Raw genomic sequence first — 25,119 nt, 5'->3', positions numbered from 1 at the left:
GCCTTAAGTTCCTTCACCTATAAAATGAAGATAATTATAGTACCTCTTATAAAGATGATGAGAATTTGACAAGAAAATTAACATATAAAAGTCAGTGGTGGTGTTGATGATGATGAACTTGCCTTTAATTAACAAACCTGCCTATCTATTACATTCCAGATATATCTTCTAACTCTTTACCCCCAATATTCATTAAAAGCTTGGCAGTAAGAAATAATGTGAGGATGTCAGGGCAAAAAGGAGGGCCCTAAACATATCTGAAACATATCTCTTTCACCCATCTGGAAATATCACTAAAGCTACAATAAAGGCATTTTATAAGCATAAAACACAAGAACAAGAACAAGAGAGGAGTCAGTAGCAATGAAAATAATTTTGGAAGCTAAAAAGTAGATGTATAAATGGTAACTGACCTAACAGATCTGGGAATGGCAAGTCTTAAGATGGCAGTAGGGAAAGTCAAGAACCAACAGAACTTACTTGGCAGACTCTTCAAGAGGCTTAGGAATTAACAGCACCAGGTACTTTTTGGAAAAGATGGTGATGGGAGTAGCGAGGAGGTGATAGCTGAAATAAGGAGGATCAGATGAAAGATGCTTAAGAACAACAACATCCCTAAAAACACTCCCAATTTCACACTTTTTGTTACTCTGACAGACAACTAGAATTTTATCCTTTAGAGAAGGTTGAAGGAGTGTCTCTGGACTATGGAACAGTTGAAGGTAAAGGTACTGCTTCAGCACCAGGGTGATCAAGTGAAATATGCTTTCTGAATATTAGAAGACTTTCCCATACTCAGCTTGAAGAGTTCTGGCACAGAGGCCTTTACCATCCATTCAGGAAATGGAGAAGCCTTCTTTGGAAAATCTGACTAACCCAAGACGAATTAAAGATATCAACATGGGGACTGCCCTCAAAAAGCTCAGCAAGATAACCATAAGCTGAAACTCACAGTTGGTAAGTCCCACCCACAAGCATCTTTTAGACTCTACCTTTGAACATGAAGAATAAACCATGGATTAACCCTTCCCTGAAGAACAGCTAACATTAGGCAGGGATAAAAAGAAACTGAAAGAAAAGTAATTCAGAAGAGATTAACAGAAGAAAGCATGTCATGTACTCAAAGATTTAAGAGAATATTGGAAATCAGAAGCATTAGAGCAGAAATTTTAAAACTATAAAGAAAAACTCAAGAGAAAATTTCAAAGAACAAAACTGCCCCTAATCTACTTGGAGAGATAAATTAAGAACATCTATCCATGAGACCAAAAAAAAAAAAAAAAATCCTTAGAAATCAGGTACATGATAACAAATATGAAAACTTCAATACAGGATTCATAAGACAGAGGTGAGAAAAATCTTCCCAAAATAAAACAAAAAGAATAGAAAAGGTAAGAAAATTATAGAACCAACCCAGAAGGCCCTACACCTAAATAACAGGATTTTCACAGGGGGGGAAAAGGCGGTAGAGAAAAAGGACAAGGAAAAGTAGTAAAACAGAATTCAAAGGAATTTCTCAAAATTGATGAACATGACTTCTTAGATTCAAAGGACTAGACAGAATGGTGAATAAAAATAGACTCACACCAAAACACATTATTGTGAAATATCAGAACATACTGGACTGAAAGATTCTACATACAGTTGACTACTGAACAACACAAGGGTGAGTTGAAAATCCATGTGTACTTTATTGTCAGCCCCTCGTATATGCGGTTCTTCTATATCTGCTGTTCCACATCCACAGGGTCAATCAACTGCTGATCCTAGAGTACTGTAGTATTTATTACTGAGGAAAAACCCATGTATAAGTGAATCCATGCATTTTAAAGCCATGTTTTTCAATGTCCAACTGTATTTCCAGAGAGAGGGAGAGGGACATGAGGGAGGGAGAGAAAGACAGAGATAGAACTAGATAAACAGAGAGAGAACTAGATCATATAAAAAGGATCAAGAATCAGAATCTCTGGACTCCTGAACCACAATGTAAGCTAAAGGGGAATAGAACAATGTCTTCACAGTTTTGAAGAGAAACCATTTTCAGCCTAGAATTCTGTGCTCCACCAAACCACTGGAAATGATTAGACATTTACCTCCCCTGGATCTTTTCTCGGAGAGTTACTGATTTATTCCAACAAAATGATGGCACAAAACCAAGATAAGGAAAACACAGAATATAAGAAACAGGAGATCTAACACAGGAGAGAACAGGAGGGAGATATTCTAGAAAGAAAATTATGTCCTAGGAATAATATAGGGCAACTGATTCACATAAGAGCAAAAAAGAGACTTCAAGAGAATTTTCTTCCTGAAGACAAAACATACAGGAAAATAAACATCTTGAAAAATGTGGAATCTCCACACTGTTCTCCATCGTGGCTGTACTAGTTTGCATTCCCACCAACAGTGTAAGAGGGTTCCCTTTTCTCCACATCCTCTCCAGCATTTATTGCTTGTAGACTTTTGGATTGCAGCCATTCTGACTGGTGTGAAATGGTACCTCATTGTGGTCTTGATTTGAATTTCTCTGATAATGAGTGATGTTGAGCATCTTTTCATGTGTTTGTCAGCCATCCATATGTCTTCTTTGGAGAAATGTCTATTTAGTTCTTTGGCCCATTTTTTGATTGGGTCATTTATTTTTCTGGATTTATGACCCAGCAATCCCACTACTGGGCATACACACCGAGGAAACCAGAATTGAAAGAGTATACCCCAATGTTCATCACAGCACTATTTATAATAGCCAGGACACGGAAGCAAACTAGATGTCCATCAGCAGACAAACGGATAAGAAAGCTGTGGTACATATACACAATGGAGTATTAGCCATTAAAAAGAATACATTTGAATCAGTTATAATGAGGTGGATGAAACTGGAGCCGATTATACAGAGTGAGGTAAGCCAGAAAGAGAAACACCAATACAGTATACTAACACATATATATGGAATTTAGAAAGATGGTAATGATAACCCTGTATGTGAGACAGCAAAAGAGACACAGATGTAAAGAACAGACTTTTGGACTCTGAGGGAGAGGGAGAGGGTGGGATGATTTGGGGGAATGGCATTGAAACATGTATAATATCATGTAAGAAATGAATCGCTATTCTAGGTTCGATACAGGATACAGGATGCTTGGGGCTGGTGCACTGGGATGACCCAGAGAGATGATATGGGGAGGGTGGTGGGAGGGGGGTTCAGGGTTGGGAACTCATGTACACCTGTGGTGGATTCATGTCAATGTATGGCAAAACCAATACAGTACTGTAAGGTAAAAAAATAAAAGAAAAGAAAAATGTGGGTAAATGACAGTAAATCTGGGGTTAAATTACATTGATTAAGTACAAAGAAAACTCAGTAACAACAATAACACAGTTATTCATTCCAGGAAAAAGAAAGGTGACAAGGAAAATAAAAGTAATACATAGGTTGGGAGGTGCTTGTGCCCAATTGTATCAGACTCTTTGCAACTCCAGTATTGCAACCTGAATACTGGAGTGGGTTTTTTCTTCTCCAGAGGATCTTCCCAACCCAGGGATCAAACCCACGTCTCCTGCACTGCGGGCAGATTTTTTACCCGCTGAGCCATTGGGGAAGTCCCTCACATCCCCTGCTTCTCTTGAACTGGCAGGTGGATTCTTTACCCCTGAGCCAGATGGGAAGCCCCTCATATCTTTAAATGCTACCTCAAATCATTTTCAGACTGAAGTGTACATACAAACAAAAAGGCACCTCTAGAGATTTGCACTCCATCCTTTAGGCAGGAATTGCCCAAGTGCTTCATTTGATTATGGGAAAGTACTAAGGAAGTTTGGGTGATGAAAACTCCAAAATGTTTCCAGAGTTGTCTGTTACGCCCTAGTAGAATCCCCTGGGTTATTAACTCCTTGCCACTAAGACGCTCAGACTTTATTTGGGAAACTTCCCTTTAACTATGGAAAGAAGAGGGCCAAAGTAACCTGAGCTCCTTTCAAACTGAGCTCCTCCCTTAGGTGGTCTTGAGAGAAAGGAAGCCTAGGCTAGGCAGAGGTGACAATTTGCTGGCCTGGGCTGAAAATTTAAACTGACAGTGATTGAAATGTTATCATACATGCAGCCAGTGGCTGAGAGACTAGAAATTTCAATGCTCATGAGACAGAGTGAGAACAAGATGCGTGGAAAAGAAGAGTCAATGGAGTTAATAATACATTCAGTAAGCATGCAGAAGGGCCTCAGCAGACCGGCAGAGCCTGTATGCAATATCACTGAGTCAGACTGTCAGGCCTTCATATGATTTATAACATGATTCAGTCATGGCAGATGTAAAAGCCTCAGTCTCAAAAGTTCCTATAATCTCCCTACACTCCAATTTCACAAAATAGAGAAAACAGTGTTTTCAGTAACAACCACACTGATAGAGAATATCCACAATTGTTGATTATCTACCATATGATTAACTACCCTTCTGCTAAAAACCATGTGAAATACAAACAAGTATAAGATATGACATTTACCAGGAGCTTGAAATTTAAATGGTGCAATAAAAAAATACAAAGGTATAGAAATTTTACACACACAAACACACACCCCCATATATATCAAGACAATATGGGACAAAGGAAAAGAGAAGCACGAGGGAAGTAGACAGAAGGTAATAGACAATCAAGTGATCTGGAAATGTGACCAGAGGATCTAAGCTCTGGAGCAACCTTTAAAGAGTAGGAATATTTGCCCAAAAAAGGAAAATGGAGAGGACATTTTTGTTCAGAGGATGGTAATATGGGTAAGTAGACCAGTTTGTGGGTGAGCAGATCAGATGGCTGACATTAAGAGAAAGAGTAGGGAAGCAATAAAAGGGGACATTGCAAAGACAGGCAGATACAAACCATCAGGTCTTAAAACCAAACCAAGAGGTTTGAATCCTAAGAATATTTTAGAGATAGAATAATTTTTAAAGGTTACTGAACAATGCAGTAATAAGAGAGTAGTTTCAGAAAAATGTATTCAGCAATGGAGGGGTGACAACTGGGAGCACCAACATTATAACCATTTAAGGGTAAAGTGTTAAAAATTTATCCTAAGGTGTTGATGATGGAAAGGAAAAAAGAAATATTTGAGGCACACTATGAATAAAGAAATGATAGACCCTAGACAGGCTCAATGCAGGAATACAGCCAATATTTTGTTACAATTGTAAATCAAAAGTAACCTTTAAGAATTGTACAAAAATTTTTAAAAAAGAAATGACAGACTTTGATGATTAAATGAAATAAAATAATAGACAGTTATGAGCCTTAGGAAGCAGAAGAACATTACTATGACTTATATGGAAATTTAAAAATGCTGGCTTTATAGCACATGTAACTATAGTCAATATCTTGTAATAACCTATAATGAAAAATAATTTCAAAAATAATATATGTGTATATGTATAAATAAATCACCTTGCTGTGCACCTAAAACATTGTAAGTCAACTGTACTTCAATAAATATATATATATTAAGAAAAAAACAAATAAATAAAAAATGCTTTGGCTGGTAAATACCCAGCAGACAAAAAGGTATTAATAGAACAGAGGTTAAGAGATAGAAAGTTTAGTCCCTAGTATTTACAAAAACTAAAAATAGTAAAGCAACTCACTGAATAAAACATAGCTAATTCAGAATTTATCCTAACAGCTTTCAGGAAAAAGATTTTGACCTAGAAGATAATCAACACCTGGATAAATCACCAGTCCCCAACATTTTGGCACCAGGGACCAGTTTCATGGAAGACACTTTTCCACGACCGGGGTGGAATGGGGATGGTTTGGGGATGATTCAAGCACATTACATTTATTGTGTACTTTATTTCTAATCTCATGCCACTGCTAATCTGACAGGAGATACCGGTCTGTGCCTGGAGGCTGGACCTCTGCTATAAATTATATGCGAGGTATATACAGTCCTGAAGAAAACTTTGCATTTGCATTCTGAAAACAATGACAAAAGGTTAAGCTCCTAGAACAAAGTCAGCTAAACTGAAACTATTTTAAAAATAAAAATAAATATGCCTAAATTGTATTAATATAAAAATTGTAGCTGAAAAGGGAGGCTTTGTTCAGATTACAAAAGGGAAAAAAGATTGTCTATAAATATTCAGTATTAAATGTAATATGAATGAACACATTACCTACCAAGAAAAAAAAATCTGCATTAAGACTTTACAGTTTAGGAGAAATGATTTTTTCCCCCTGGGCTAATATGGTGGCTTAGATGGTAAAGCATCTGCCCGCAATGCGGGAGACCTGGGTTTGATCCCAGGGTTGGAAAGATCCCCTGGAGAAGGAAATGGCAACCCACTCCAGTACTCCTGCCTTGAAAATCCCATGGATGGAGGAGCATGGTAGGCTACAGTCCATGGGGTCGCAGAGAGTCGGACATGACTGAGCAACTTCACTTTCACTTTCAATTTTAAAAACTAGAATTTTCATATTCTGGATTTAAAAATAGAAAATTTAGACTTTTGAAGCTCAATTTATTGCCCATTTGAGTATATGGCCTAGACAGAGTTAAGAAACTGTCATGAAAGTGAAAAGAATAATGTCACAAAGTAGAATCCTGATAGCCTGGCTGGGCCCATACAGTTCTAGTTTTGCCTCTAAATTTTGATAATCTGCAAGTTTTCAGGAAAAAAAAAAAAAAAAGACCTGGATTAAACTATGGGATCCTCTTAAAAGCAGTAAAAATTTAACACTGGAGATCTTATCTTTCTCTAAGATTAAAAAAAAGAGTTGGATATATAAAGGGAAGTGGGAAAATGATTCAGTCTGCAAATAAAGCTTTACTAAATAGTCATGTAAAATTATTTAAATTAATCCCTTTTACATTTAACTTTCTTTTGACAAATTAGGGTTACTTTTAGATAAGTACAAAATAAGCTGAGTCTTCTTTACCCTTAATTCTACCAGACTCTACTAAACTCTCAGTGTAAAAAGGCACTTAAGTGATCCCAATACTTTCATTCAATTAAACTATGACAAATTCTGGAAACATCTGTGTGTGTGTGTATAAAATATATAAAATAGCTTTCCATCTCTTAGTCCTTTTGTGACCCATGGTGAGTTCTGTGCAAAGGAAATCTGATTTTTTTAAACAGCAATGGCAGATTTAAAGTAATTTAAATAATGTTTATCATCCCAGAACACCAAGTTAAAATGAATAAAAATTTTTACCATTTTCTGTAAAAATGAAAATCAATTTAAAGAAAGTTTCAAAAACTCTCAGAAGAGTAGAAAGAGAAACTAAACACTCACTAGTCGGTCCCGGTCATTTTGGAGTGATGACATAGCTTTTTTTAAACTCTGTACTTCAGCAGGGCTGGTTGCAGGTGGGGCTGCGGACCTCTGCCTCCCATCCTCTGACTTACGTAATTTCTCCAGTTCACTCAACAGGCGATCTCTCTCATTCTGCAGGCTGGCCATAGCCTTGGAAAAGGACTGCACTTGGTTGTAAGAATCTTCCAGTTGTGAGGACAAGTACAACAGTTGCTCATCTTTGGACAGAAGCTGCTGGTTAAGTTTCTCAAGGTGGGGCAAGCTGTTATCCTCAGTGGAAATCACTGGAAATGCAGCTTTAGAAACAAGAACGTCTCTCTCCCTGCTTAAGAGGCCCTGTTCTCTCAGCTGTGCCAACTCCTTCAGACTGGCCTCATATTTCCTTTTCAGTTCCTCAAGTTCCTCATGCGCCTGATCTCTACTGTTCTGTAGGGAACTCATTGACCTTCCAAAAGACTGGATTTGTGCTGTGAGATCTTTATTTTCTTTGGTGACCACGAGTAACTTCTGCTCCATCTCCACCAGATCTCTTGCTAGCTCCGCCACCCTCTCTTCTGCTGTCTCAGTTTCATTGCGCATTATCCCTGCATCATGATGAAGATGCTTTAATTCTTTCTTCAGTTTGTCTTCAATTTCACCTACCTTCTTGGCAGCTTCCTTCTGAACATGAACCAATTCCTCTTCCAGTTCCATAACTCTCTTCTGAGAGGAAGAAAGGACAGTACTTAACTTCTGTACCTCTTCTTCTTTGGCTTTTAATTGGGCCTGAAATATTCCTAGAGTACCTTCTTCTTGCAAGGCTGTCAACTGTTTCTTTAATTGTGATAGAGAGACTTTCAAGCTCTCAGTCTCTTTAGCTAAATCTTGTTTCTCCTCCTGGAGGGCAAGAGAGGACCTCTGCAGCTCCTCCCTTGCTTCCTCAGACTCCTTGAGCTTTGCTTCTAATTTAGCATATTCACCTTTCAGCTCTTTGACCTGCTGAAGCTGAGCTTCAAGGAGCTGCTTTTGCTGACAGTCTTTCTTCGACAACACTTGGTTCAGGTCTTCTCTATACTGGATCAGCTCTGCATTGAGCTTGGCATTCTCAGAATTAAGGTCATCCATATGACTTCTCAAGCTTCGGATTTCCTCCTTCAGCTTATTATTCTCAGTAGCAGCATCTTGAATGAGTTGGTCTTTTTCCAAGATCACAGAGAGATGTCGTTCTTCCAGCTGTTGGTAGTCACTGACTATGCGGTCTCGGTCATCCTGGAGAGAAGACATGGATTTAATGAAGGAATTCAACTGAGCCTTCTGCTGCAAGTTCTCCTTTTTCATGTTTTTCAGTGTTTCCATAAGCTGATTGGTTCTGTCAACAGCTTTTTTGTTCTCCTCTTCTAAGACAGTGTTCTCCTCTTCCTCCTGGGACAGCAGATTTTCCAGTTCTTTAATTTCTCTATCATGTTGCCGGTGGAGTTCGGCCACGGCCACTTGGACTGCCTGTTCCTTGGCAGAAAGCAGGCTAATAATCTTCTGCTCCTTCATGTTTATTTCTTCATGCAGTCTACTGGTCAGTTGCCTGGAGGCCTGAAGATCAGTCTCCAGCTGCTCATAACTGAACTTACAATTCTGGATATCAGCCTCTTTCTGCTTTATGATCCCTTCCAAATTTTCTTTATTTTCCTTAAATTCGTCTAGAGAGTTATTTAAATCAGTTGACTGGTCTCTGAGAATCTTCAGTTCTGATTCCAACTTAGCTAAATCATCCTGAGAACTACGGTATAGATTTTGAGTCTCTTCGAGCTGGGACAAAAGTTCTTTGTTTTCTCCTTGCAGAGTATCACAGACCTTCTGCTGAATCTGGACCTCTGTCTGAGCTTTGGACTCCCACATCTGTTTGTCATGCTCAAGCCTAGAAAAAAAAAGGTCATTAATTACAGATTTCAGTGGAAAAGTACCTGATGCCTAAGAAACGCAACAGGTACTCAGATCTACAAATGAATAAACATTCAAAATTGAAGGTGTTTTTAATAAAGACGTATCAGTTCTACAAATGTTCTGTATTAAAGGTATACTGCATCTAAGAATTTATATAAAAATAAACTCCAAAGTCTGTTGTTAATTTAGTGACATGAGTTTGGATACTCTGAAGAGCGCCCCCAATTTTGTACTTGGTTCTAGATAAGCTGTTGTCTGGCCCCTGAATGAAATAATCTTGGTATGAGAGGCAAATGAGGAAACCTGTCTCTAAGCAGAGGGATTCTACTAAAAATGAAAGAGTATAGTGTGGGGATGCTATTAGTTCCTGAACTAAAGTGATATAAAACTGGAGTTTGAGGAAAATAACTCCAGCAGGCATATGCAATATAAACTGATGCGGAATATGGGGAAGAGAAAACAGGAAATAATTTCAGAGGCTAAGGCAGTAATTTGAGAGTATAGAAATTTATACTATGGTAAAAATTCAGAGATGGGCAAGGACAGTAGAAATGAAAATGAAAATAAACAAAAAAGTCTAAGAGATCTCTCAACAGAAAAATAGGTAGAGAAATAAATGTGAATATTTCACGCCAAGACAAGTTGTAGCATAAAGTCATTTGCAAAAAAACAGACAGTGAGACAGAAGTGAGAGGGAATACATCTTCTGGGGGGAAATTTAGACCAAAATTAGTCCCATAATATTAAAGGGAATGGAAATAGTTTATGACTTCCTTTGCCTTCAATTTCCTTTCGAAGAGCTAAAAGAGTTATTATTCATTTACCTGGAAATGTTGATCTTCAGTTCCTCCATATGGATGGACATCTGCCTAAGCTGATCCTTTAGAACGCTGCAATTCTCCTCTTTAAGTCTAATTTCTTCTTCTTTGGTCTGAATAGCATCACTGAACTTCCTCTCCCACTTTTTGGCTTCATCTATCACCCTGTCCCGATCATCCTGGAGGGAAGACATGCTCTTAGTGAAAGCTGCCAGCTGGGCCACAGTACTATCCAGGTTTTCCTGAAGTTGCTTAACTTCCTTGTCTTTCTTGTTCAAAGTGACCTGAACCTCTCCAAATGTCTCTTCCAAGTGGACTTTTTCTCTACACAAAGCGTCCAGTTTCTCTTGCATATTCTTCTTCTCTTTCAGGTGTTTCTCCTCTACTTGCTCCAGTCTTCGCTCAAGATCTTCATCCTTTTGTTTCATTTGGCTTTTAATGGATTCTTTACTTGACTGAAGCTCCTTTTTCAACTTGAGATTGTCTGCTAGGACCCTTGCTGCTTCACTTTGAGTGTCATCTAGCAGTACTTTGAAGCTAGCTAATTCCGATTCTGCCTTCTTGCGGTGTTCATTGGCTTGAGCCAGATTTTCTTTGGTTATTTCCAAATCTTTTTGGGACTCAGTCTGAACAAATTCTAGAGCCTTAACAGTTCTCTCCAGAGCACTGATCTTCTCTTGGTACCTAATACAGTCCGTCTGCAGCTGCTTTACTTCTTGCTGTTTTTCTTTTAGCAGCTCCTGAAGTTCCTTCGCGTGGCTTTTATTGCCAGGTCCTTTCTGAGCACCTTGTATTTTCTCCATATATTCCTTTCGTATTTCTGATTCCACCTTAGTTTTCTCCTTGACTAACTGTTGCTTTTCTTCTTCCAATTCACTCACACACTTTTTAAGGTTCTGCATTTCGGATTCTAGTAGCTCGTTTTTGATCTGGGCATCTGTAACATCCTGATAATAATTCCCAATGCTTCCATTAAGTTCTGCTAATTGATTCATAAGCCTCTCTTCCAAGTCATCTTTCTCTTCTTCTGCTGTCTCCTTTAACTTGATAACTCTGGCAAGTTCTTCTTGGGTTTGCTGATTTAATAGGTTTATTTTGGTTACTTCTTCCTGAAGCATTTTTAGTTCACCATCCTTTGCTGCTATTTGACTCAGTAAAGTATCTCTCTCGTTTTCTAAATTCTGGCTAAAGTCCTTGTCTTTCTGCTTGCCTTCCTCTAATTCAGTGATTCTTTCTTTAAGCTGATCAATCTGCTGAAGGTAGTTATTAATTTCATCATGTAAGCTGACATTCTCACATATGTCAGGCTTGGCACTCTTCTCTGATAGAGTGGATTCTAAATTTTCAGGCCTCGTGTTCATACCTGGGGAGTCTTGCTCCTCAGCCTCACCTGGAGCAGACGGGGTTCCCTCTTCAGTGACAGCCAGCTGGTTGTCATGCTTCTCAGTGGGCTCCAGGCTAGCTTGTTTGGATACATTATCTTCTATCTGATGCTTTAAATGTTGAACCTCTTCACTTAAAGAGTCCTTTTCTGCCTTTAAAGCCTCAAACTCCTTAGAGAGGGTTTTATATTCTGTTTTGACCCTTTCCAGCTCCTCCTTCATGTTGGAATTGGAAGAAAGGAGTGCTTCCATACTATCTTTAGATGTATCTCCTGCAGGATGTACCTCTGCTCTAAGCCGTTCATTCTCTTCTTCCAACTCTAGGATTTTCTGCTGTTTAGATTTAGCAAACTTTCTCATCTTTTCTTTCATCTCCTCCATTTCCTGTTCAGCTTCCTGTAACTGCTTTTCTGTTTCTTTCTTGTTTGCTTCTGTGCTTCTCAACTTGCCATAAAGTTCCTGCTTCTCCTGCCTCACAGTTTCCACTACATGCTGAATTCTTTCTGCCTCATTACTAACATTCTCATAGGACTGCAGAAGAATTTCATATTCCTTTTGCAACTCTTGGTGTTTCTCTTGCCACTCAGTGCTTTCCGCAATCTTGGAACATTTCAAAGATTCAATTTCCTTCATTAAGTTTTCCTTGTCTTCAGTAAGACCCTCCAGTGCTAATTTCAGACTTTCACAAGAACCACTGAGACTTTGATTTTCCATTAAAGATCTGTCCACTTCTGCAATGAGTTTGTCTCTTTCTTCCTGAAGAAGAGCTAACTTTCCTAAGAATACATCTTTTTCTCTATTTTGAGCAGAAACTTGGTTTTCCACATCTGCCAGAGACTTAGTGAGATGCTCAATGGTGTTTCTGGCCAAAGACAGCTCCTCCTGGAGACCTTTGTTTTCTTTTAGTGCTTCCTTTCGGGAAATGAGGGCAGCTTGCAGTTTCCTCTGTATTTGCTGTTTTGCTTTACTTTCTTCTCTGGTCTCTCCTGGTTTCTGCTTCAGTTCGCAAAGCTCCACCTGGAACTGCTTTATCTTCTCATCATGTTCTTTGGCTTGCATTTCCAGCTGTGTATGCAGTGCCTTTACTAAATCCTCTTGTTTTGTTATCTCCGTTTGTACTTTAGTAAGGGCTGTTTCCTTTTCACTAAGCAGTCCAGAAATGTATCTAACTTCTTCTTCCTTTTTGTTTATGAGTTTTTGCAGTTCATCTAGTTCAGGCTTCAATTCTCTTAACTGCTCTAATCCAGCGATCTCTAGTTGACTGCTTTCCAGTTTTTGCCTCAGGGTTTCTGCGTGGGCTTCAGCTTCATAGGACTCTGCCTTCAGACTCTGGATTTCTAAATCCTGTTTATTTATCTGCTCTTGTAACTGAAATACCTCTTCTGATTTTTTAGTCAGTTCATTTATTGTAGAGTTAACCTTTAACTCTAACTCTTCTTTCTCAGCCTCTATTTCTTTCAGCTGGGTCTTAATCTGGGCAATAGCAGTATTGCCCTGCAGAGCATTTGTATCTCCAAGATGAGAAGGCCAGTCTAGGTGCAAGTCAGACTCTGAAACAGATTGAACAGGCTGCTGTTTTGTAGCTTTGAATAAAGGTTCTTCTAAACCTTGAGTGGGAGAGCCTGGTTCCTGCTGGCCACTGCCTGGGAGTTTTCTGTCCATAGATTCCTGTACTTGAATCTGCAGTTGTTTTAGTTGGTCCCCAATGTTCTCATTTTCCTTGCTTTGCTCATCAAACTGTTCTTGCAAGCGATTATAGTCATCCTTCTGTTGCTTTAGCTCCTCCCTAAGATGTCTTTCTTTCTCCTGTGCCTTTTTTAGAATCACCTTGCGAGAGGTTAATACTTCCTGTAGCTTCTTTTGAAGTTGCTCCTTTTCTTTTTCAAGGTCCACTATTTTTCCTTCCAGTTCTGGTTTCCAGTGTTCTCCACTGCCTGCACCAAGCGGACTGATGGCCATTGCTTCTTTTACAGGTGCTGCTGAGTCTCCATCACCTGCATCCTTGTTACCTGTGGTTAACTTTTGGATAATTGCTTGGTTTTCAATGACTTCTGCTTGGAGCAGATCTATCTGGTTTGTCTTTTCCTGTAAATTCTGATTCATCTGTTTGACCACAGCCTGTAACTGTTCTTCTATTGCTGCCTTTTCTTCCAAACCCTTCCTAACGTGCTCTAGTTCCATTTCCTTCTCAGATATTATCTGTTTTAAAGACATTTCTATTTCTTGGCACTTAGAAGTCACACATTTTTCTAAGTCTTCTTTGCTTTCTTTATCTTCCTCCACTTCCCTCCTCTCACTCTCAAGGAGTAGGATCTCTTTGCTGGGTTCATCTTTCACTTTGGCCAATTCCTCTTCTAATCTACTGACTTTCTGTAGAAGTTCCTTTCTGTTAATAAGAGCAGCCTGGAGCTTTCTCTTTCTCTGCTCACTTTCTTTCTTTACAAGGTCTAATTCATGTTGAAGTTCTTCTTTACTTATTAGCCCTGCTGGGCTCAACTCATCAAAATTCTGTTTAATGCTGGAAACAATTTCTTTATCTTCTTCCATCTGCTCTTTTTTGGTCTCTTCAGCTCTGGATAATAAATTCAGCTGTTCTTTAAGAGTCTTTATTTCAACCCCAAGAGAAAATTTCTCTTCATTAAGCTGAACCATTTTCTCCGTCATACTAAAGCTGATTTCTGTCACTTGCTGATCCTTCTCCTCAATGGTCTGTTGGAGTATTTCCACATCTTTCTTTTTTTCTAGTAAGAGTTGATCCATTTTTGCTATTTCAAGTTCCTTCTGTGAAAGGGCCTGTGAAAGTTCTTCCACCTTATTTGAGACCTCCCTCTCACGTTCTGCCCCCTCAAGCACTTCACTTTCTTTTCTCTGCAGCTGGCTCTGCAGGCTTTTGATCAAAGTACTCTGCTCAGAAAACTGAACCTGCACACCATCTAGTTCATTCTGTAAAACTTCAATCTTCACATCTTTAGATTTGGCTTCTATGGTGAGGCTATGGATCTGTTCAGTGAGCAAGTCATGATGAGCAGTCTGACTTTCATGGTCAAGTCTTCTTTGCCTTTCTGCTTCTGCAAGGCTCACTTCTAGTTGCTGTACCTGAGCCCGCAGTTCCGTTACCACACAAAGTTCCTTCACCTGAGCAAGAAGCTGGTCTCTTTCTTCAGACAAAGCAGTGAAAGCATTGTTGGTGTTTTCAGCATTTTTCTTAAACTCTTCAATCAGCTGGGTTAGGATGCCTATTTCCTTAGCTTTCTCATCTAAATTTTTCTCATAGGTTTCTTCTGCTTTATGAAGGTTTACCTCAAGCTCCAAAACCTGACCTTTTAGTCTTTCCAGTTCATCCTGGTGACACTGACAAACACCTGGGACAGAAGAGGGTTTATCATCATCATCCTGCTCGGCTGATTTTAATTCCACCCCGGTGTAATTTAAAGATATTTCCTCAGATGGTCTATGCTGGTGTTCGGGGTTCATCTGCTCTTCTTTCTCAGTTGTTGTGAGACTGCTCTCTTTATCTGGCATCGGTGGAAAATGCTGCCCTGTATCTTCAAGCAACACTGTCATTTTAACTGGAGGTATTCCTTCATTCTCTATCTGTTTCATTTCTTTCTGATCAAGGAACTCAGGGTCACCTTCTGCCCTTTTGCCTTGAAGCTGCAGCTTAAGAAATGCAATCTCCTCTTGAGCTTCTTTCATTTCCAGCAATAAAACGGATAGTTCTTTATGCTTCTGAGTAAATGTGTTCTCCAGGGCATCTTGTCCACTTTCCTCAGAAGAAAAACTGCTCTTGTTGAGCCTGGTAATATCAACCATGCTCACCTATTTTTTTTTAAAAAAAGAAAAAAGAAAGCACCTCAATCAAATGTTTTATAGGAAAGAGCCTAACTAAAAACTGGTACATTGTGCATTTTACAAAACTGAAAACCTTTCCATCCAAACTTCCCTACCACAAAACTGCTAAATACTTTTAAAATCAGTTTTTATTTCCCAACTTGGACCTCTGAGGGCATCCTGTCAATCCTACACTGAAGTCAAGTCATATTCATAAGACCTAAGGAAACCTGGGACTCATCTCCTAAATATTCCTCACTTGGGAAACTTTTTTTTCAGATTAAAACTGCTTATTTCTCCTAAGAACTACTTACAAATAAAAAGTGAAGCAAGAAGTAAATTTTCATTTCATCTCATGCCAGGAAGGAAGTTACAGGATTCCTTTTCCTAAACTATCTATTGGAATAGGAAGTATTAGATAAGATAGCTATTAACAGACAAAGAGATTATCAGACAAGTTGATTAAGATAAAGTACCAGGATAAAATAATCAAAGAAGAGTTCTGTTGGAGCTTGGGAAGAAATTACAGACCCATCTGACAAAGCTTACTGTATTAGGCTGTTCAATCCATATAAATTATTTCTGTAATTGTCTTCCTGGGACAAAACCAGTGAATTTCATGGTAAATTTAGTATTTTATTAAATGAGTTTGGGGACCATATACATAATAAAATATCCATCTTTGTCAACAGCAGCTTTTCTCCCTCCCCCCAAAAAAAGAATTCGAACTTGATACGAGGTGGGGGGGGGGGGGAAACAGGGGATTGTCAAACAATGTGGTGGCCAAGAGCACAAGCTCTGCAGCCAAGCTGCCAGAGTTCACATTTCTGCCATTCCCTAGCAGAAGCTGGCACATAGTAAGTCCTCAATGAATATTACCTATTATCTTGGTATCATATTCAGCCACTAAGTAAAAGAAAAGAAATCATTACTTTAGAACTATATATTATTCTACAGAAAGTTATTATCTCATCATTTTTCATTAGCACTTTTAACCTTTTAAAATTCTTCACTCTCTGCAATACTTATACTCACATTTCTAGAAACCAAAACTGGACAGACATTTTTTTTAGCAGAGGAAAAGTTCCTTTATAATTTCTTCATGTCACATTACTATTTATCCATTCCTACATACATGAAAAATCTAATATAGTCAAGGCATCACTTTTGCCAGAAGATGGAAATATAACTAACTCCTTTTTCTGGTCTCTCTCATATCCTAAGTATTCTTATTTCCTCTTTACTAACTATCTGTCATGCCACTTCACTCACTTCCTTCCCTTACTCTCATTCTCTGCTGCTCCCTGTCCTATCTATAGAGTTCAATTAACTTTGGCTTGATTTTTTTTTTAAAGTCAATGTTATACATCAGAAACTAGAAAAGTGGAAACCTTTGCTCTTTCTAGCCACTCTCGTTTTTCCTTCTAGTACTAGTCTTCCCCTTTAGACCGTGCTTACATTTTCTATGGACCCTTTCTATTCACTCTCTCTTATCCCAAGGAATTATCTTAGTCACGCTTCCTTTTACAATTTCTGTGGAGCTTTTTTTCCCTTCCTTTTCCGCTGTTTCCTGTTTGTTCTCCCTTCTGGATATTTTGTTTTTCTTAATAGAGTCCCATATTTCTTATCTGCTCTTCCATTTTGAGTTCTGTTTTCACTAGACATTAATTGCTAAGTATCTTAAAACATTAAGCATCTCCTTGGCTAAACAAAATTCATTTTTCACTACTAAACTCTCATAATTTGTCAGTAACCATATAATGTTAAACTTATTTTCAAAATTTAGTCCACTTTTCACAATTTTGTGAACAGAACATCATATGAAAACGTAATTGAATATAAATATGGAGGTTAACTTTATGCCTCAACTTGGTTAGCCCACAATGCTGAGATAATTGGTCAAACATTACTCCAAATGTTTCTGTTGAGGTATTTTTAGATAAAGTTAAGATTTAAACCAGCAGACTCTGAGTAAAGCAGGCTGCTCTCCATAATGTGGATGGACTTCACCTAAGTGGTTAAAGGCCATAACCAAAAAAAGATGGCCCTCCTCCAAAAAGAAGAAATTCTGCCTGCAGACTACCTTCAGATTCAAACTGCAACTTCTCTGGGTCTCCAGTGTGCTAGCCTACCCTGCAATTTTGAATTTGTCAGCCTCCACAATTATATGAGCCAATTCCTTAAAATAAACCCTGTTTATATATATTTCACTTCCTATTAATTCTGTTTCTCTAGAGAACTCTAATACAATAAGTAAGCAGACACTATTGTAAAGAAGTTAAATTATTCCTCAAGGCCATTTATGAGTCTATCACTCACTTTTTTTTTTTTTTTCTGGCCATGCCACATGACTTGTGTGATCTTAGTTCCCTGATCAAGGATCAAACCCAGGCCCTTGGCAGTGAAAGCATGTAGTCCTAACCACCAGACCACCAGGAAATTCCCTATCACTGACTTCCTAAATGGAAGGACAATTAAACACAATACAGCCAACAATCATCTTAAATTAGTAGAATATTGAGCAATCACACATTTCTTATAATGATTTTCAGGTTATAAAAATCACCATTCTCTAAGGATGCCTTTTGAATATAATCCTAAGTGAAACTGTGCCAAATGAGAAGGGGGTGGTGGGGAGAGACTGGAGATTTTTACCTAATTTCTTTACTGAGAAACTTTTCTGAGGTGGGCAAAGAAGTTGAGATAAATGATAACCCAGCATGCAAAATAGGCTATCAAATCCCAAATAAATGCTACTGTACTTGCGTTGGTTCAGGACAAATAAAATGTCCAAATATTTATAAACAAATGAGAGTAAATGAGAAATAATAACCATTACGACTCTCTTAAATCTCATTTTCTAGGTAATGTAATTCTGTCGACATTAGAAAACTATACAAAAGCTTAGGCTTGAAACCACCTCCCCTGATCGAGCTCATATTCTCATTATTTTAAGAATGCATCACTTACCTCATGGACTTCTCTATCTACCTCTCCAGTTCTCTTCTGAGACTCCAGGAGAGTAATCTGAGAGGACAGTTTTTCTGAAAGTCACAAAATAAATAGCCTTAGAAGGTAAATGTAGAAGTGTTTGAAAAAAAACCAAACAGAGGTATGATTGTGTGTGAGGCTATCTGAGATGCATGAAATAACCAAGAGGAAAGAACAGACTAGTTTGGGGGAGATAAAACAACTTATTTTATTAAAATAAAGAAGTGGCAAAAGATGATGAAAAGATGAGATATAAAATAGAAGGGTAGTGGGTGTTAATGATTAACCTGAGTGAAGTATAATAAATAGTGGAAGGCTTTAAAGGGGGGGAGAAAAAAGCCAGAGCACATGACAAAAAGCAGCTATTTCTGCAGCATAATTTGGGAATTCTAGGGAAATAAATGTAAATTATCTATAACTTTTCTGTGTTCATATTATACATCATGCATTAATATAGCACTTAAAATGTCTTCTACATTCTTTCACATACGTTCATAAGGACATCAAATTTTAGCATAGAAAGGAGCTATCCAATCTTTTCAATGACCATATGAGGAAACAAAGAAATGACATGTCCTACATCTAGTTCATACGGCTAGGATCAGAACTCAGTCTTCTGAGTTCTCCCTCATGTCTTATTACAATGTGGGTATCTAAAAACGGTAGTAGTACCTTGGAGGATAAAAATATTGAGTATTAGTAAGCCCCCAAGAAGTTTATACTCTTTCTGAGAAGCTAAGACAAGTATACGAAACAAACAAAAAAGCTTATTTTTTACACTACATCCAAGTGTTTTAATATGACTGACATGATTTGACCCTACTTATTCTACAAACTCTATACTGCCCCCCTTTTGCTCACTCTACTTCCAAGAACACTGGCCTTGCTTCTATCTGAAAACATATCAAGGTTTATTCATACCTCAGGGTGTTTACGCTGCTCTTTCCTGCTTGGAATGAGATCTGCTCAGTCTCCTTCGTGTGGCTGTCCCCTTTTCATCATTCAGGTAACCAGTGATCAGAGAGGCCTACCCTGACCACTCTGACACTGCTTTCTCCTTCCCCCAGACACATGTGCAGTAGCCTGTTCTATTTTCATCCTAGTATTTAACACTCTCTGAAATTTTCTTATGTATATACATGTTTATGGCCTGTCTTATCTTCTAATATGTTCGGAGCAGTATCCTCAGCAACTAGAGTAGTCCCCAGTACATAGGAAAGGCACCAATACATAGGAAAGATATTTGCTGAATGAATAAATGAACATTCATGAAACAAATGAATTCAAGACTGTATATAGTATGTTCAGACATTTCACAAGTATTTGAGGAAGGAGCACAGTGGTAGAAATGGAAGCACAAAAGGTGAGTTTAATATTAATAGAACATGACTCATAAAACAAGGGTAACCAGACATGAAAACTAATACAGAAAACGTCAGGGCCGTGACCCCTGCAGTAAAGAGCAAAGAGAATGGAACTCATGTAACCTCTAAACCATAATAAGCCACATGAAAGTGACAGAGACTGCTTGCAAAACTGCAAAATAAACATCATGGATAAGGTCTCAGAGAAGTGGTTTAAGAGGGTTGAATAACGAGTTGAATTTGCGGTATTCTTTATCAGCAATGGTAGGACTAGTCTAATAAAGGTATATGATCCCTATATACCTTAGTTTATAGCTAAGTGGAACTGTAAAAACGGTTAAGTTGGAAATTTTGGTATAGACTTTAGGAAATGGTATATACTTTACTTGGTATTCATTCTCACTCTTAAAGCACAGTAGTCAGTTACTCTAGGATAAATTAGATAAGTGAAGCATTATTAACTACAAGTTACTAAAGCTATAAGGTCCTTGTGAAGCAGGTGACAAAAGGAAAGAAGTATATCTTCATTCTTACTAACTGTTCACACAGTTCAATAGAATAAAGCGCTAAATTTAGTTCAATCCAACAAAACTTTATTCAGCAGTCACTCATTTGCCAGGTACTATTTAGTTCCTGGTAAAGGGTAAAGCAAAAGACGGAAAAAAGAAAGACCCTTGCCCTTGAAAATGAATTTTAGAAGCACAAAAATGCATTTAATTCAACTTTGGGAGATTAGGACCAACTTCTTAAAAAGTTAATGCCCTAGTTGAGGCCTGAAAGATGAGTTCAAGAATTAGCCAGGCTAAGAAAAAGGATACAGTTCTAAGCAGTATACAGCATGAGCAAAAAACAAAATGGTTTCTAACTCTAAATCTTTATTTCTACTGATCTCTGTTACCTCATCCCACAAATTTGTTACTGAAAAAGTTCTTTCTCTATTTTACCTATTTAAAAAGCCATTGTCTTATTAAGGTCCTATTTGAGCCATACATCTGAGACGATTCCTTGGCCTACTCCAAAATGAATATAATACAGATCTCCTGCAGCATTTACAGCCCACACTGCAAAATGTTATACTTATGTAAACACTGTATTGTGTTCAAATTGTTTAATGTGTATTAATCCTAACTTCAATAACTATTAGCTGTGCTAAGATCTTTATTATCATTGAATCTACATGTTATACATATACAGTGATAAAAGTTGTTGGTTAAGAGGTCAGAGAATTATGGTTTTCATTTATACGTACCATTCTCAGCTTTCAGCTCCTCCAGCTCTACAGAATTAAGGAGCAAGACTCCCTTTTCATTCTCTAGTTCTACCACTCTCTTCTGCAAAAAGGCAATACTCTCTTCAGTGACTGCCTAAATTGTAGAAAGACAACAAATTAATGATTCTCCAGTGCAAAACTCTCATACTAATGTCCAGACAGCCTCTGGCATTTTTGTGTTCTAAAAGTTCTCCAGCCTTGAAAAATACTTTAAAAATAGCATCTACTTATCTGCCTAGGTAATCTTTAAAGCAATCCTTTTCATCTCAAGATAGAAAGATGAAATCTTTCACACAAATTTCTAGTTCACTGGCTTTTGAATTTAAGACCAAAGTCTGGATTTTCCAAGTCTACTGCATATGAAAGAAAATTTTCAGAATTCAAAAAATTAAAAGCACACTATGAGTTCTGGAAAAACTTCAAGTAATCTAGTATGTGTGTAAATGGAGTCTTCAAAGGAAGAGAGAGGTCAGAAAAAATATTGGACTAATTAATGGCAGAAAAATTTCCAGACTGAAGCAAACTATAAACACAGAGATTCAAAAGGCAAATTCCAAGCACAAGAAACATGAAGAAAACTATGCGAAGGCACATTATAACCAAAGTGTTCAAAACCAGTGATAAAATCCTAAAAGCAATCAGGAAATAAAAAAAAGAGACAAAGATTACAGTAGATTTCTTATTAAGAAACAAAATGCAAGAAAAAAGAGTACAGTAATAGCCTTAAAGTATCAAAAGAAAAAAACCTATCAATATAAAATTCTACAGTTAGCTCGTAGATATCTTTTAAAAACAACAGAGCGATAGATTTCTTCAAACACACAAGAGCTATAAGAACCCCTTACCAGCAGACCTGTGTGCTCAAGAGAGTACACATACACATTAAAGGAAGTCCTTTGGGCAGAAGGAAAATGACACAAGATGGAAATAAGAAACTACACCAGAGTTTGGCAAGGTTTAGAGCCTTCTACCTGTTTTTGAAAATAAAGTTATGGCCTAAAAGCCTAAAATATTTATCATTTGACTCTTTACAGAGACTGCCAATTCTGGATCTACCCTAAAGAAAAGCACCAGAAATGGTAACTGCAATGGTAATTAAAATTTTTTTCTTATCATTTGAATCTCCTGAAAGATAACTGACTAAACAAAAATAAAATTTTTTCTTTATAACATATTATATTTTTGTGTTTTTTGTTTATAACATATGTATAAGTAAAATAATAACTAAGTCCCAAGAATGAAGAAATACAAGTATACAATTGTAAGGTTACTATTCTACACATGCAGCAGCACAGTATTATATGCAGGTTAACTATGATTAAAATGCAACTATAATCCCTAATGGGCTTCCCAGGTTATAAAGAACCTGCCTGCCAATGCAGGTAGACATAAGAGATGTGGGTTCGATCCTTGGGTTGGGAAGATCCCCTGGAGGAGGTCATAGCAATCCACTCTAGTATTCTTGTCTAGAGAATCCCATAGACAGAGAAGCCTGGAGGGCTACAGACTATAGGGTCGCAAAGAGTTGGACATGACTGAAGCGACTAAGCAACAGCAGCAGTCACTAATGCAGTCACTAATTAATCCCTAATGCAGTCACTATTATAACAAAATAAAGAATTATAGCTAATAAGCTGAAAAGTGAGAAAAACAGAATCATAAAAAATATTCAATCAATTTTTTTAAAGGAAGGAAAAGTAAAAAAGTAAAAGGCAAAAAGTTGGAAAAATGGAAAACAAATAGCAAGGTGAGAGACTTAAAATGGTATCAATGGTAACATTAAAGAAAATGGTCTGAACACTCCAAGTAAAGGGCAGAGATTGACAGATTGGATAAGAAGTAGATTCAAACTCTACGCTTCATATAGGCTTTAAATATAAAGACAAAAATAATCTAAAGAGTGAAAAAAGATACACCATGCTAATATTACTCAAAAAAGTAGAATAACTATATTAACATCAGACAAAAGTACATTTCACAGCAAAGAATGTTACCAAGGATAAAGAATATCATTTCATAATATCGATGGGTCACTTGATAATCAAGAAGACATAAACATCCTAAATGTTTAAGCCCCCAATAACACAGCTTGAAAATATATGATGCAAAAACGGACAGAACTGTAAATAAATCCACAACTATGAGATTTCAATACTCCTTTCAATAATTGAGAGAACAAACAGGCAGAGAGGCAGCAAAGATATAGTACACTTGAATAACACTACTGACTAACTTCACATGATCAACATTTATAAAACATTCAAGCCAACAACAGCAGACTATTTTCAAGTACATATACAGCATCAACCAAAATAAACAATATTCTGGGCCATAAAACAAGTCTCAATCAATTCTAAGAGTCAAGTCATATAAAGTATGTGCTCTGACCACAATAGAATTAAAATAAAAACCAATAACAGAAAGACCTCTAGATGTATCACCCCCAAATATTTAGAAACTAAGGAACCCAGGGGGCAAAGAAGAAATTAAAAGGGAAATTAGTATCTTTAACTGAGTGACAATGAAAATACAACCAAATTTGTGGGATGCTACTAAAGCAGATTTTAGGGGGGAATTTTTAATGCAAAATGCCTATATTAGAAATAAGAAAGGTCTCAAAGTAATGGCCTTGGCTTTCACCTTAAGAAGCTAAGAAATGAGGAAATCAAGTCTAAAGTAAACAGAAGAAAGGAAATAAGGAAGATCAAAGCAGAAATCAATAAAATAGACAACAGAGAACAAGACAGAATCAATGAAGTTAAGGCTGGTTTTGAGATTACTAGAAATTAATAAACCTCTGGACAGTCTTACCTGCATAAGAAAGAAAACACAAATTACCAATATCAGAAATGGAAGAGGTAATATCACTACAGATTCTATATATGTTAAAAGAATAATTAGAGACTATTATGAATAACTTTTGCCTATAAATTTGATACTTTATATGGAAATCTCCTAAAAGATACTAAAATACCAAAGCTCACTCCAGAGCAAATAGATTACCTAAATAGCCAAATAGTTATGAAACAAACAGAACCTATACAGACAAATACTTCCACAAAGAAAACTTCAAGACTAGACAGCTTCACTGATGAATTTTCACAAAACATTTAAGGAAAATATAACACCAAGTCTATACAAAATCATTCCAAAGAAGTGAAAAGGAAAGAATACTTCCCAATTTATTCTCAAAGGCCAGGTTTACACACAGAGCAAACCCAGGAAAAGATATTACAGAAAATCACAGACAGACAAATATTCATCATAAACACAGATGTAAAACTTTAAAGCAAAATTTTAGCAACTGAATTCAAGAAAGTATAAGGATAATACATAACTACCAGGTGAGATTTTCCCCAGAACTCTCATACACTGCTGATAGGAACAGAAAATGGTAATACCACTTTGGAAAACTGTCTGGCAATGTCTGTCTTAAAATCTCTCATATGATACAGACACTTCACTTCTAGGTATTTACTGAGAGTAAAGAAAGCACAGGTCCAAACAAAGATTTGTAAAAGAATATCCATAGAAGCTTTATTTGTAACAGTCAATAATCCCAATCTGCCCATCAACAAGTAAACAGATAACCAAACTGTGCTATGTACAATATTCTCAACAATACAAAGGAATGAACTCTTGCTGCATACAATAGGATAAATACCAGAATAAGTATGCTGAGTGAGAGAGGTCAAGAAAAAAAATCACATACAATTTATTAAAAATTCTAAAAAATACAAACTATAATGACAGAAAGAAGATCAGTGGTTACTTGATTGGGGGGAGAGGTGAGAGAAAAATTAAAAGGGATCATGAGAAACTTTGGGGGTGATGAATATGTTCATTTTATTAATAGTGGTGATGGCTTCATGCATACATCAACACTTATTAAGTTGTACACTTAAAAAGTATGCAGATTATCGTATGTCAATTATATCTATAATACAGCTATTTAAAAGGAAAGTAAGTCAATATATAAGTAAAAATAAAATTCAAAAAACTTTAAATTACCAAATAGAAGAAGACAGGAATAGAAAACAGAAGGAAAAAAACCCAAGATGGCATAAATGAAAGACAAATCATTCATATCAGTAATTATACTGAATCAACTCAACACTCCAATGACAAAGCAAAGCTTATGGGAAGAAGTAAAAAAACAAAACTTAACTATATATTATATGCTGAGGATGAGAGGGTTGGAAGGTAACCTGATGACTGAGATGAGATGCTAGACTTCTGGTGTTAAA

General features: G+C 37.1%; 1 protein-coding gene across 4 annotated transcripts in view; it reads right to left on the bottom strand.

Moving 5' to 3' along the window:
* Positions 1 to 25,119, bottom strand: part of GOLGB1 (golgin B1) — a 77,581-nt gene that overhangs the window by 20,676 nt on the left and 31,786 nt on the right. For all 4 annotated transcript variants that reach the window (XM_040250608.1, XM_040250627.1, XM_040250617.1 and 1 more), the window contains 4 exons: positions 20,852 to 20,966; positions 18,218 to 18,291; positions 10,041 to 15,235; positions 7,279 to 9,190 (listed from right to left, as the gene is read on the bottom strand). In XM_040250608.1, the coding sequence (XP_040106542.1) occupies positions 7,279 to 9,190; positions 10,041 to 15,235; positions 18,218 to 18,291; positions 20,852 to 20,966 (7,296 nt within the window). The remainder of the gene's footprint in view (positions 1 to 7,278; positions 9,191 to 10,040; positions 15,236 to 18,217; positions 18,292 to 20,851; positions 20,967 to 25,119) is intronic.

This window comes from Oryx dammah, unplaced genomic scaffold (assembly GCF_014754425.2).
Source record: "Oryx dammah isolate SB20612 unplaced genomic scaffold, SCBI_Odam_1.1 HiC_scaffold_2, whole genome shotgun sequence".
Taxonomy (NCBI): Eukaryota; Metazoa; Chordata; class Mammalia; order Artiodactyla; family Bovidae; genus Oryx; species Oryx dammah.
The sequence above is the reverse complement of the archived record's forward strand: the minus strand, read 5'-3'. Positions and strand labels throughout refer to the sequence as shown.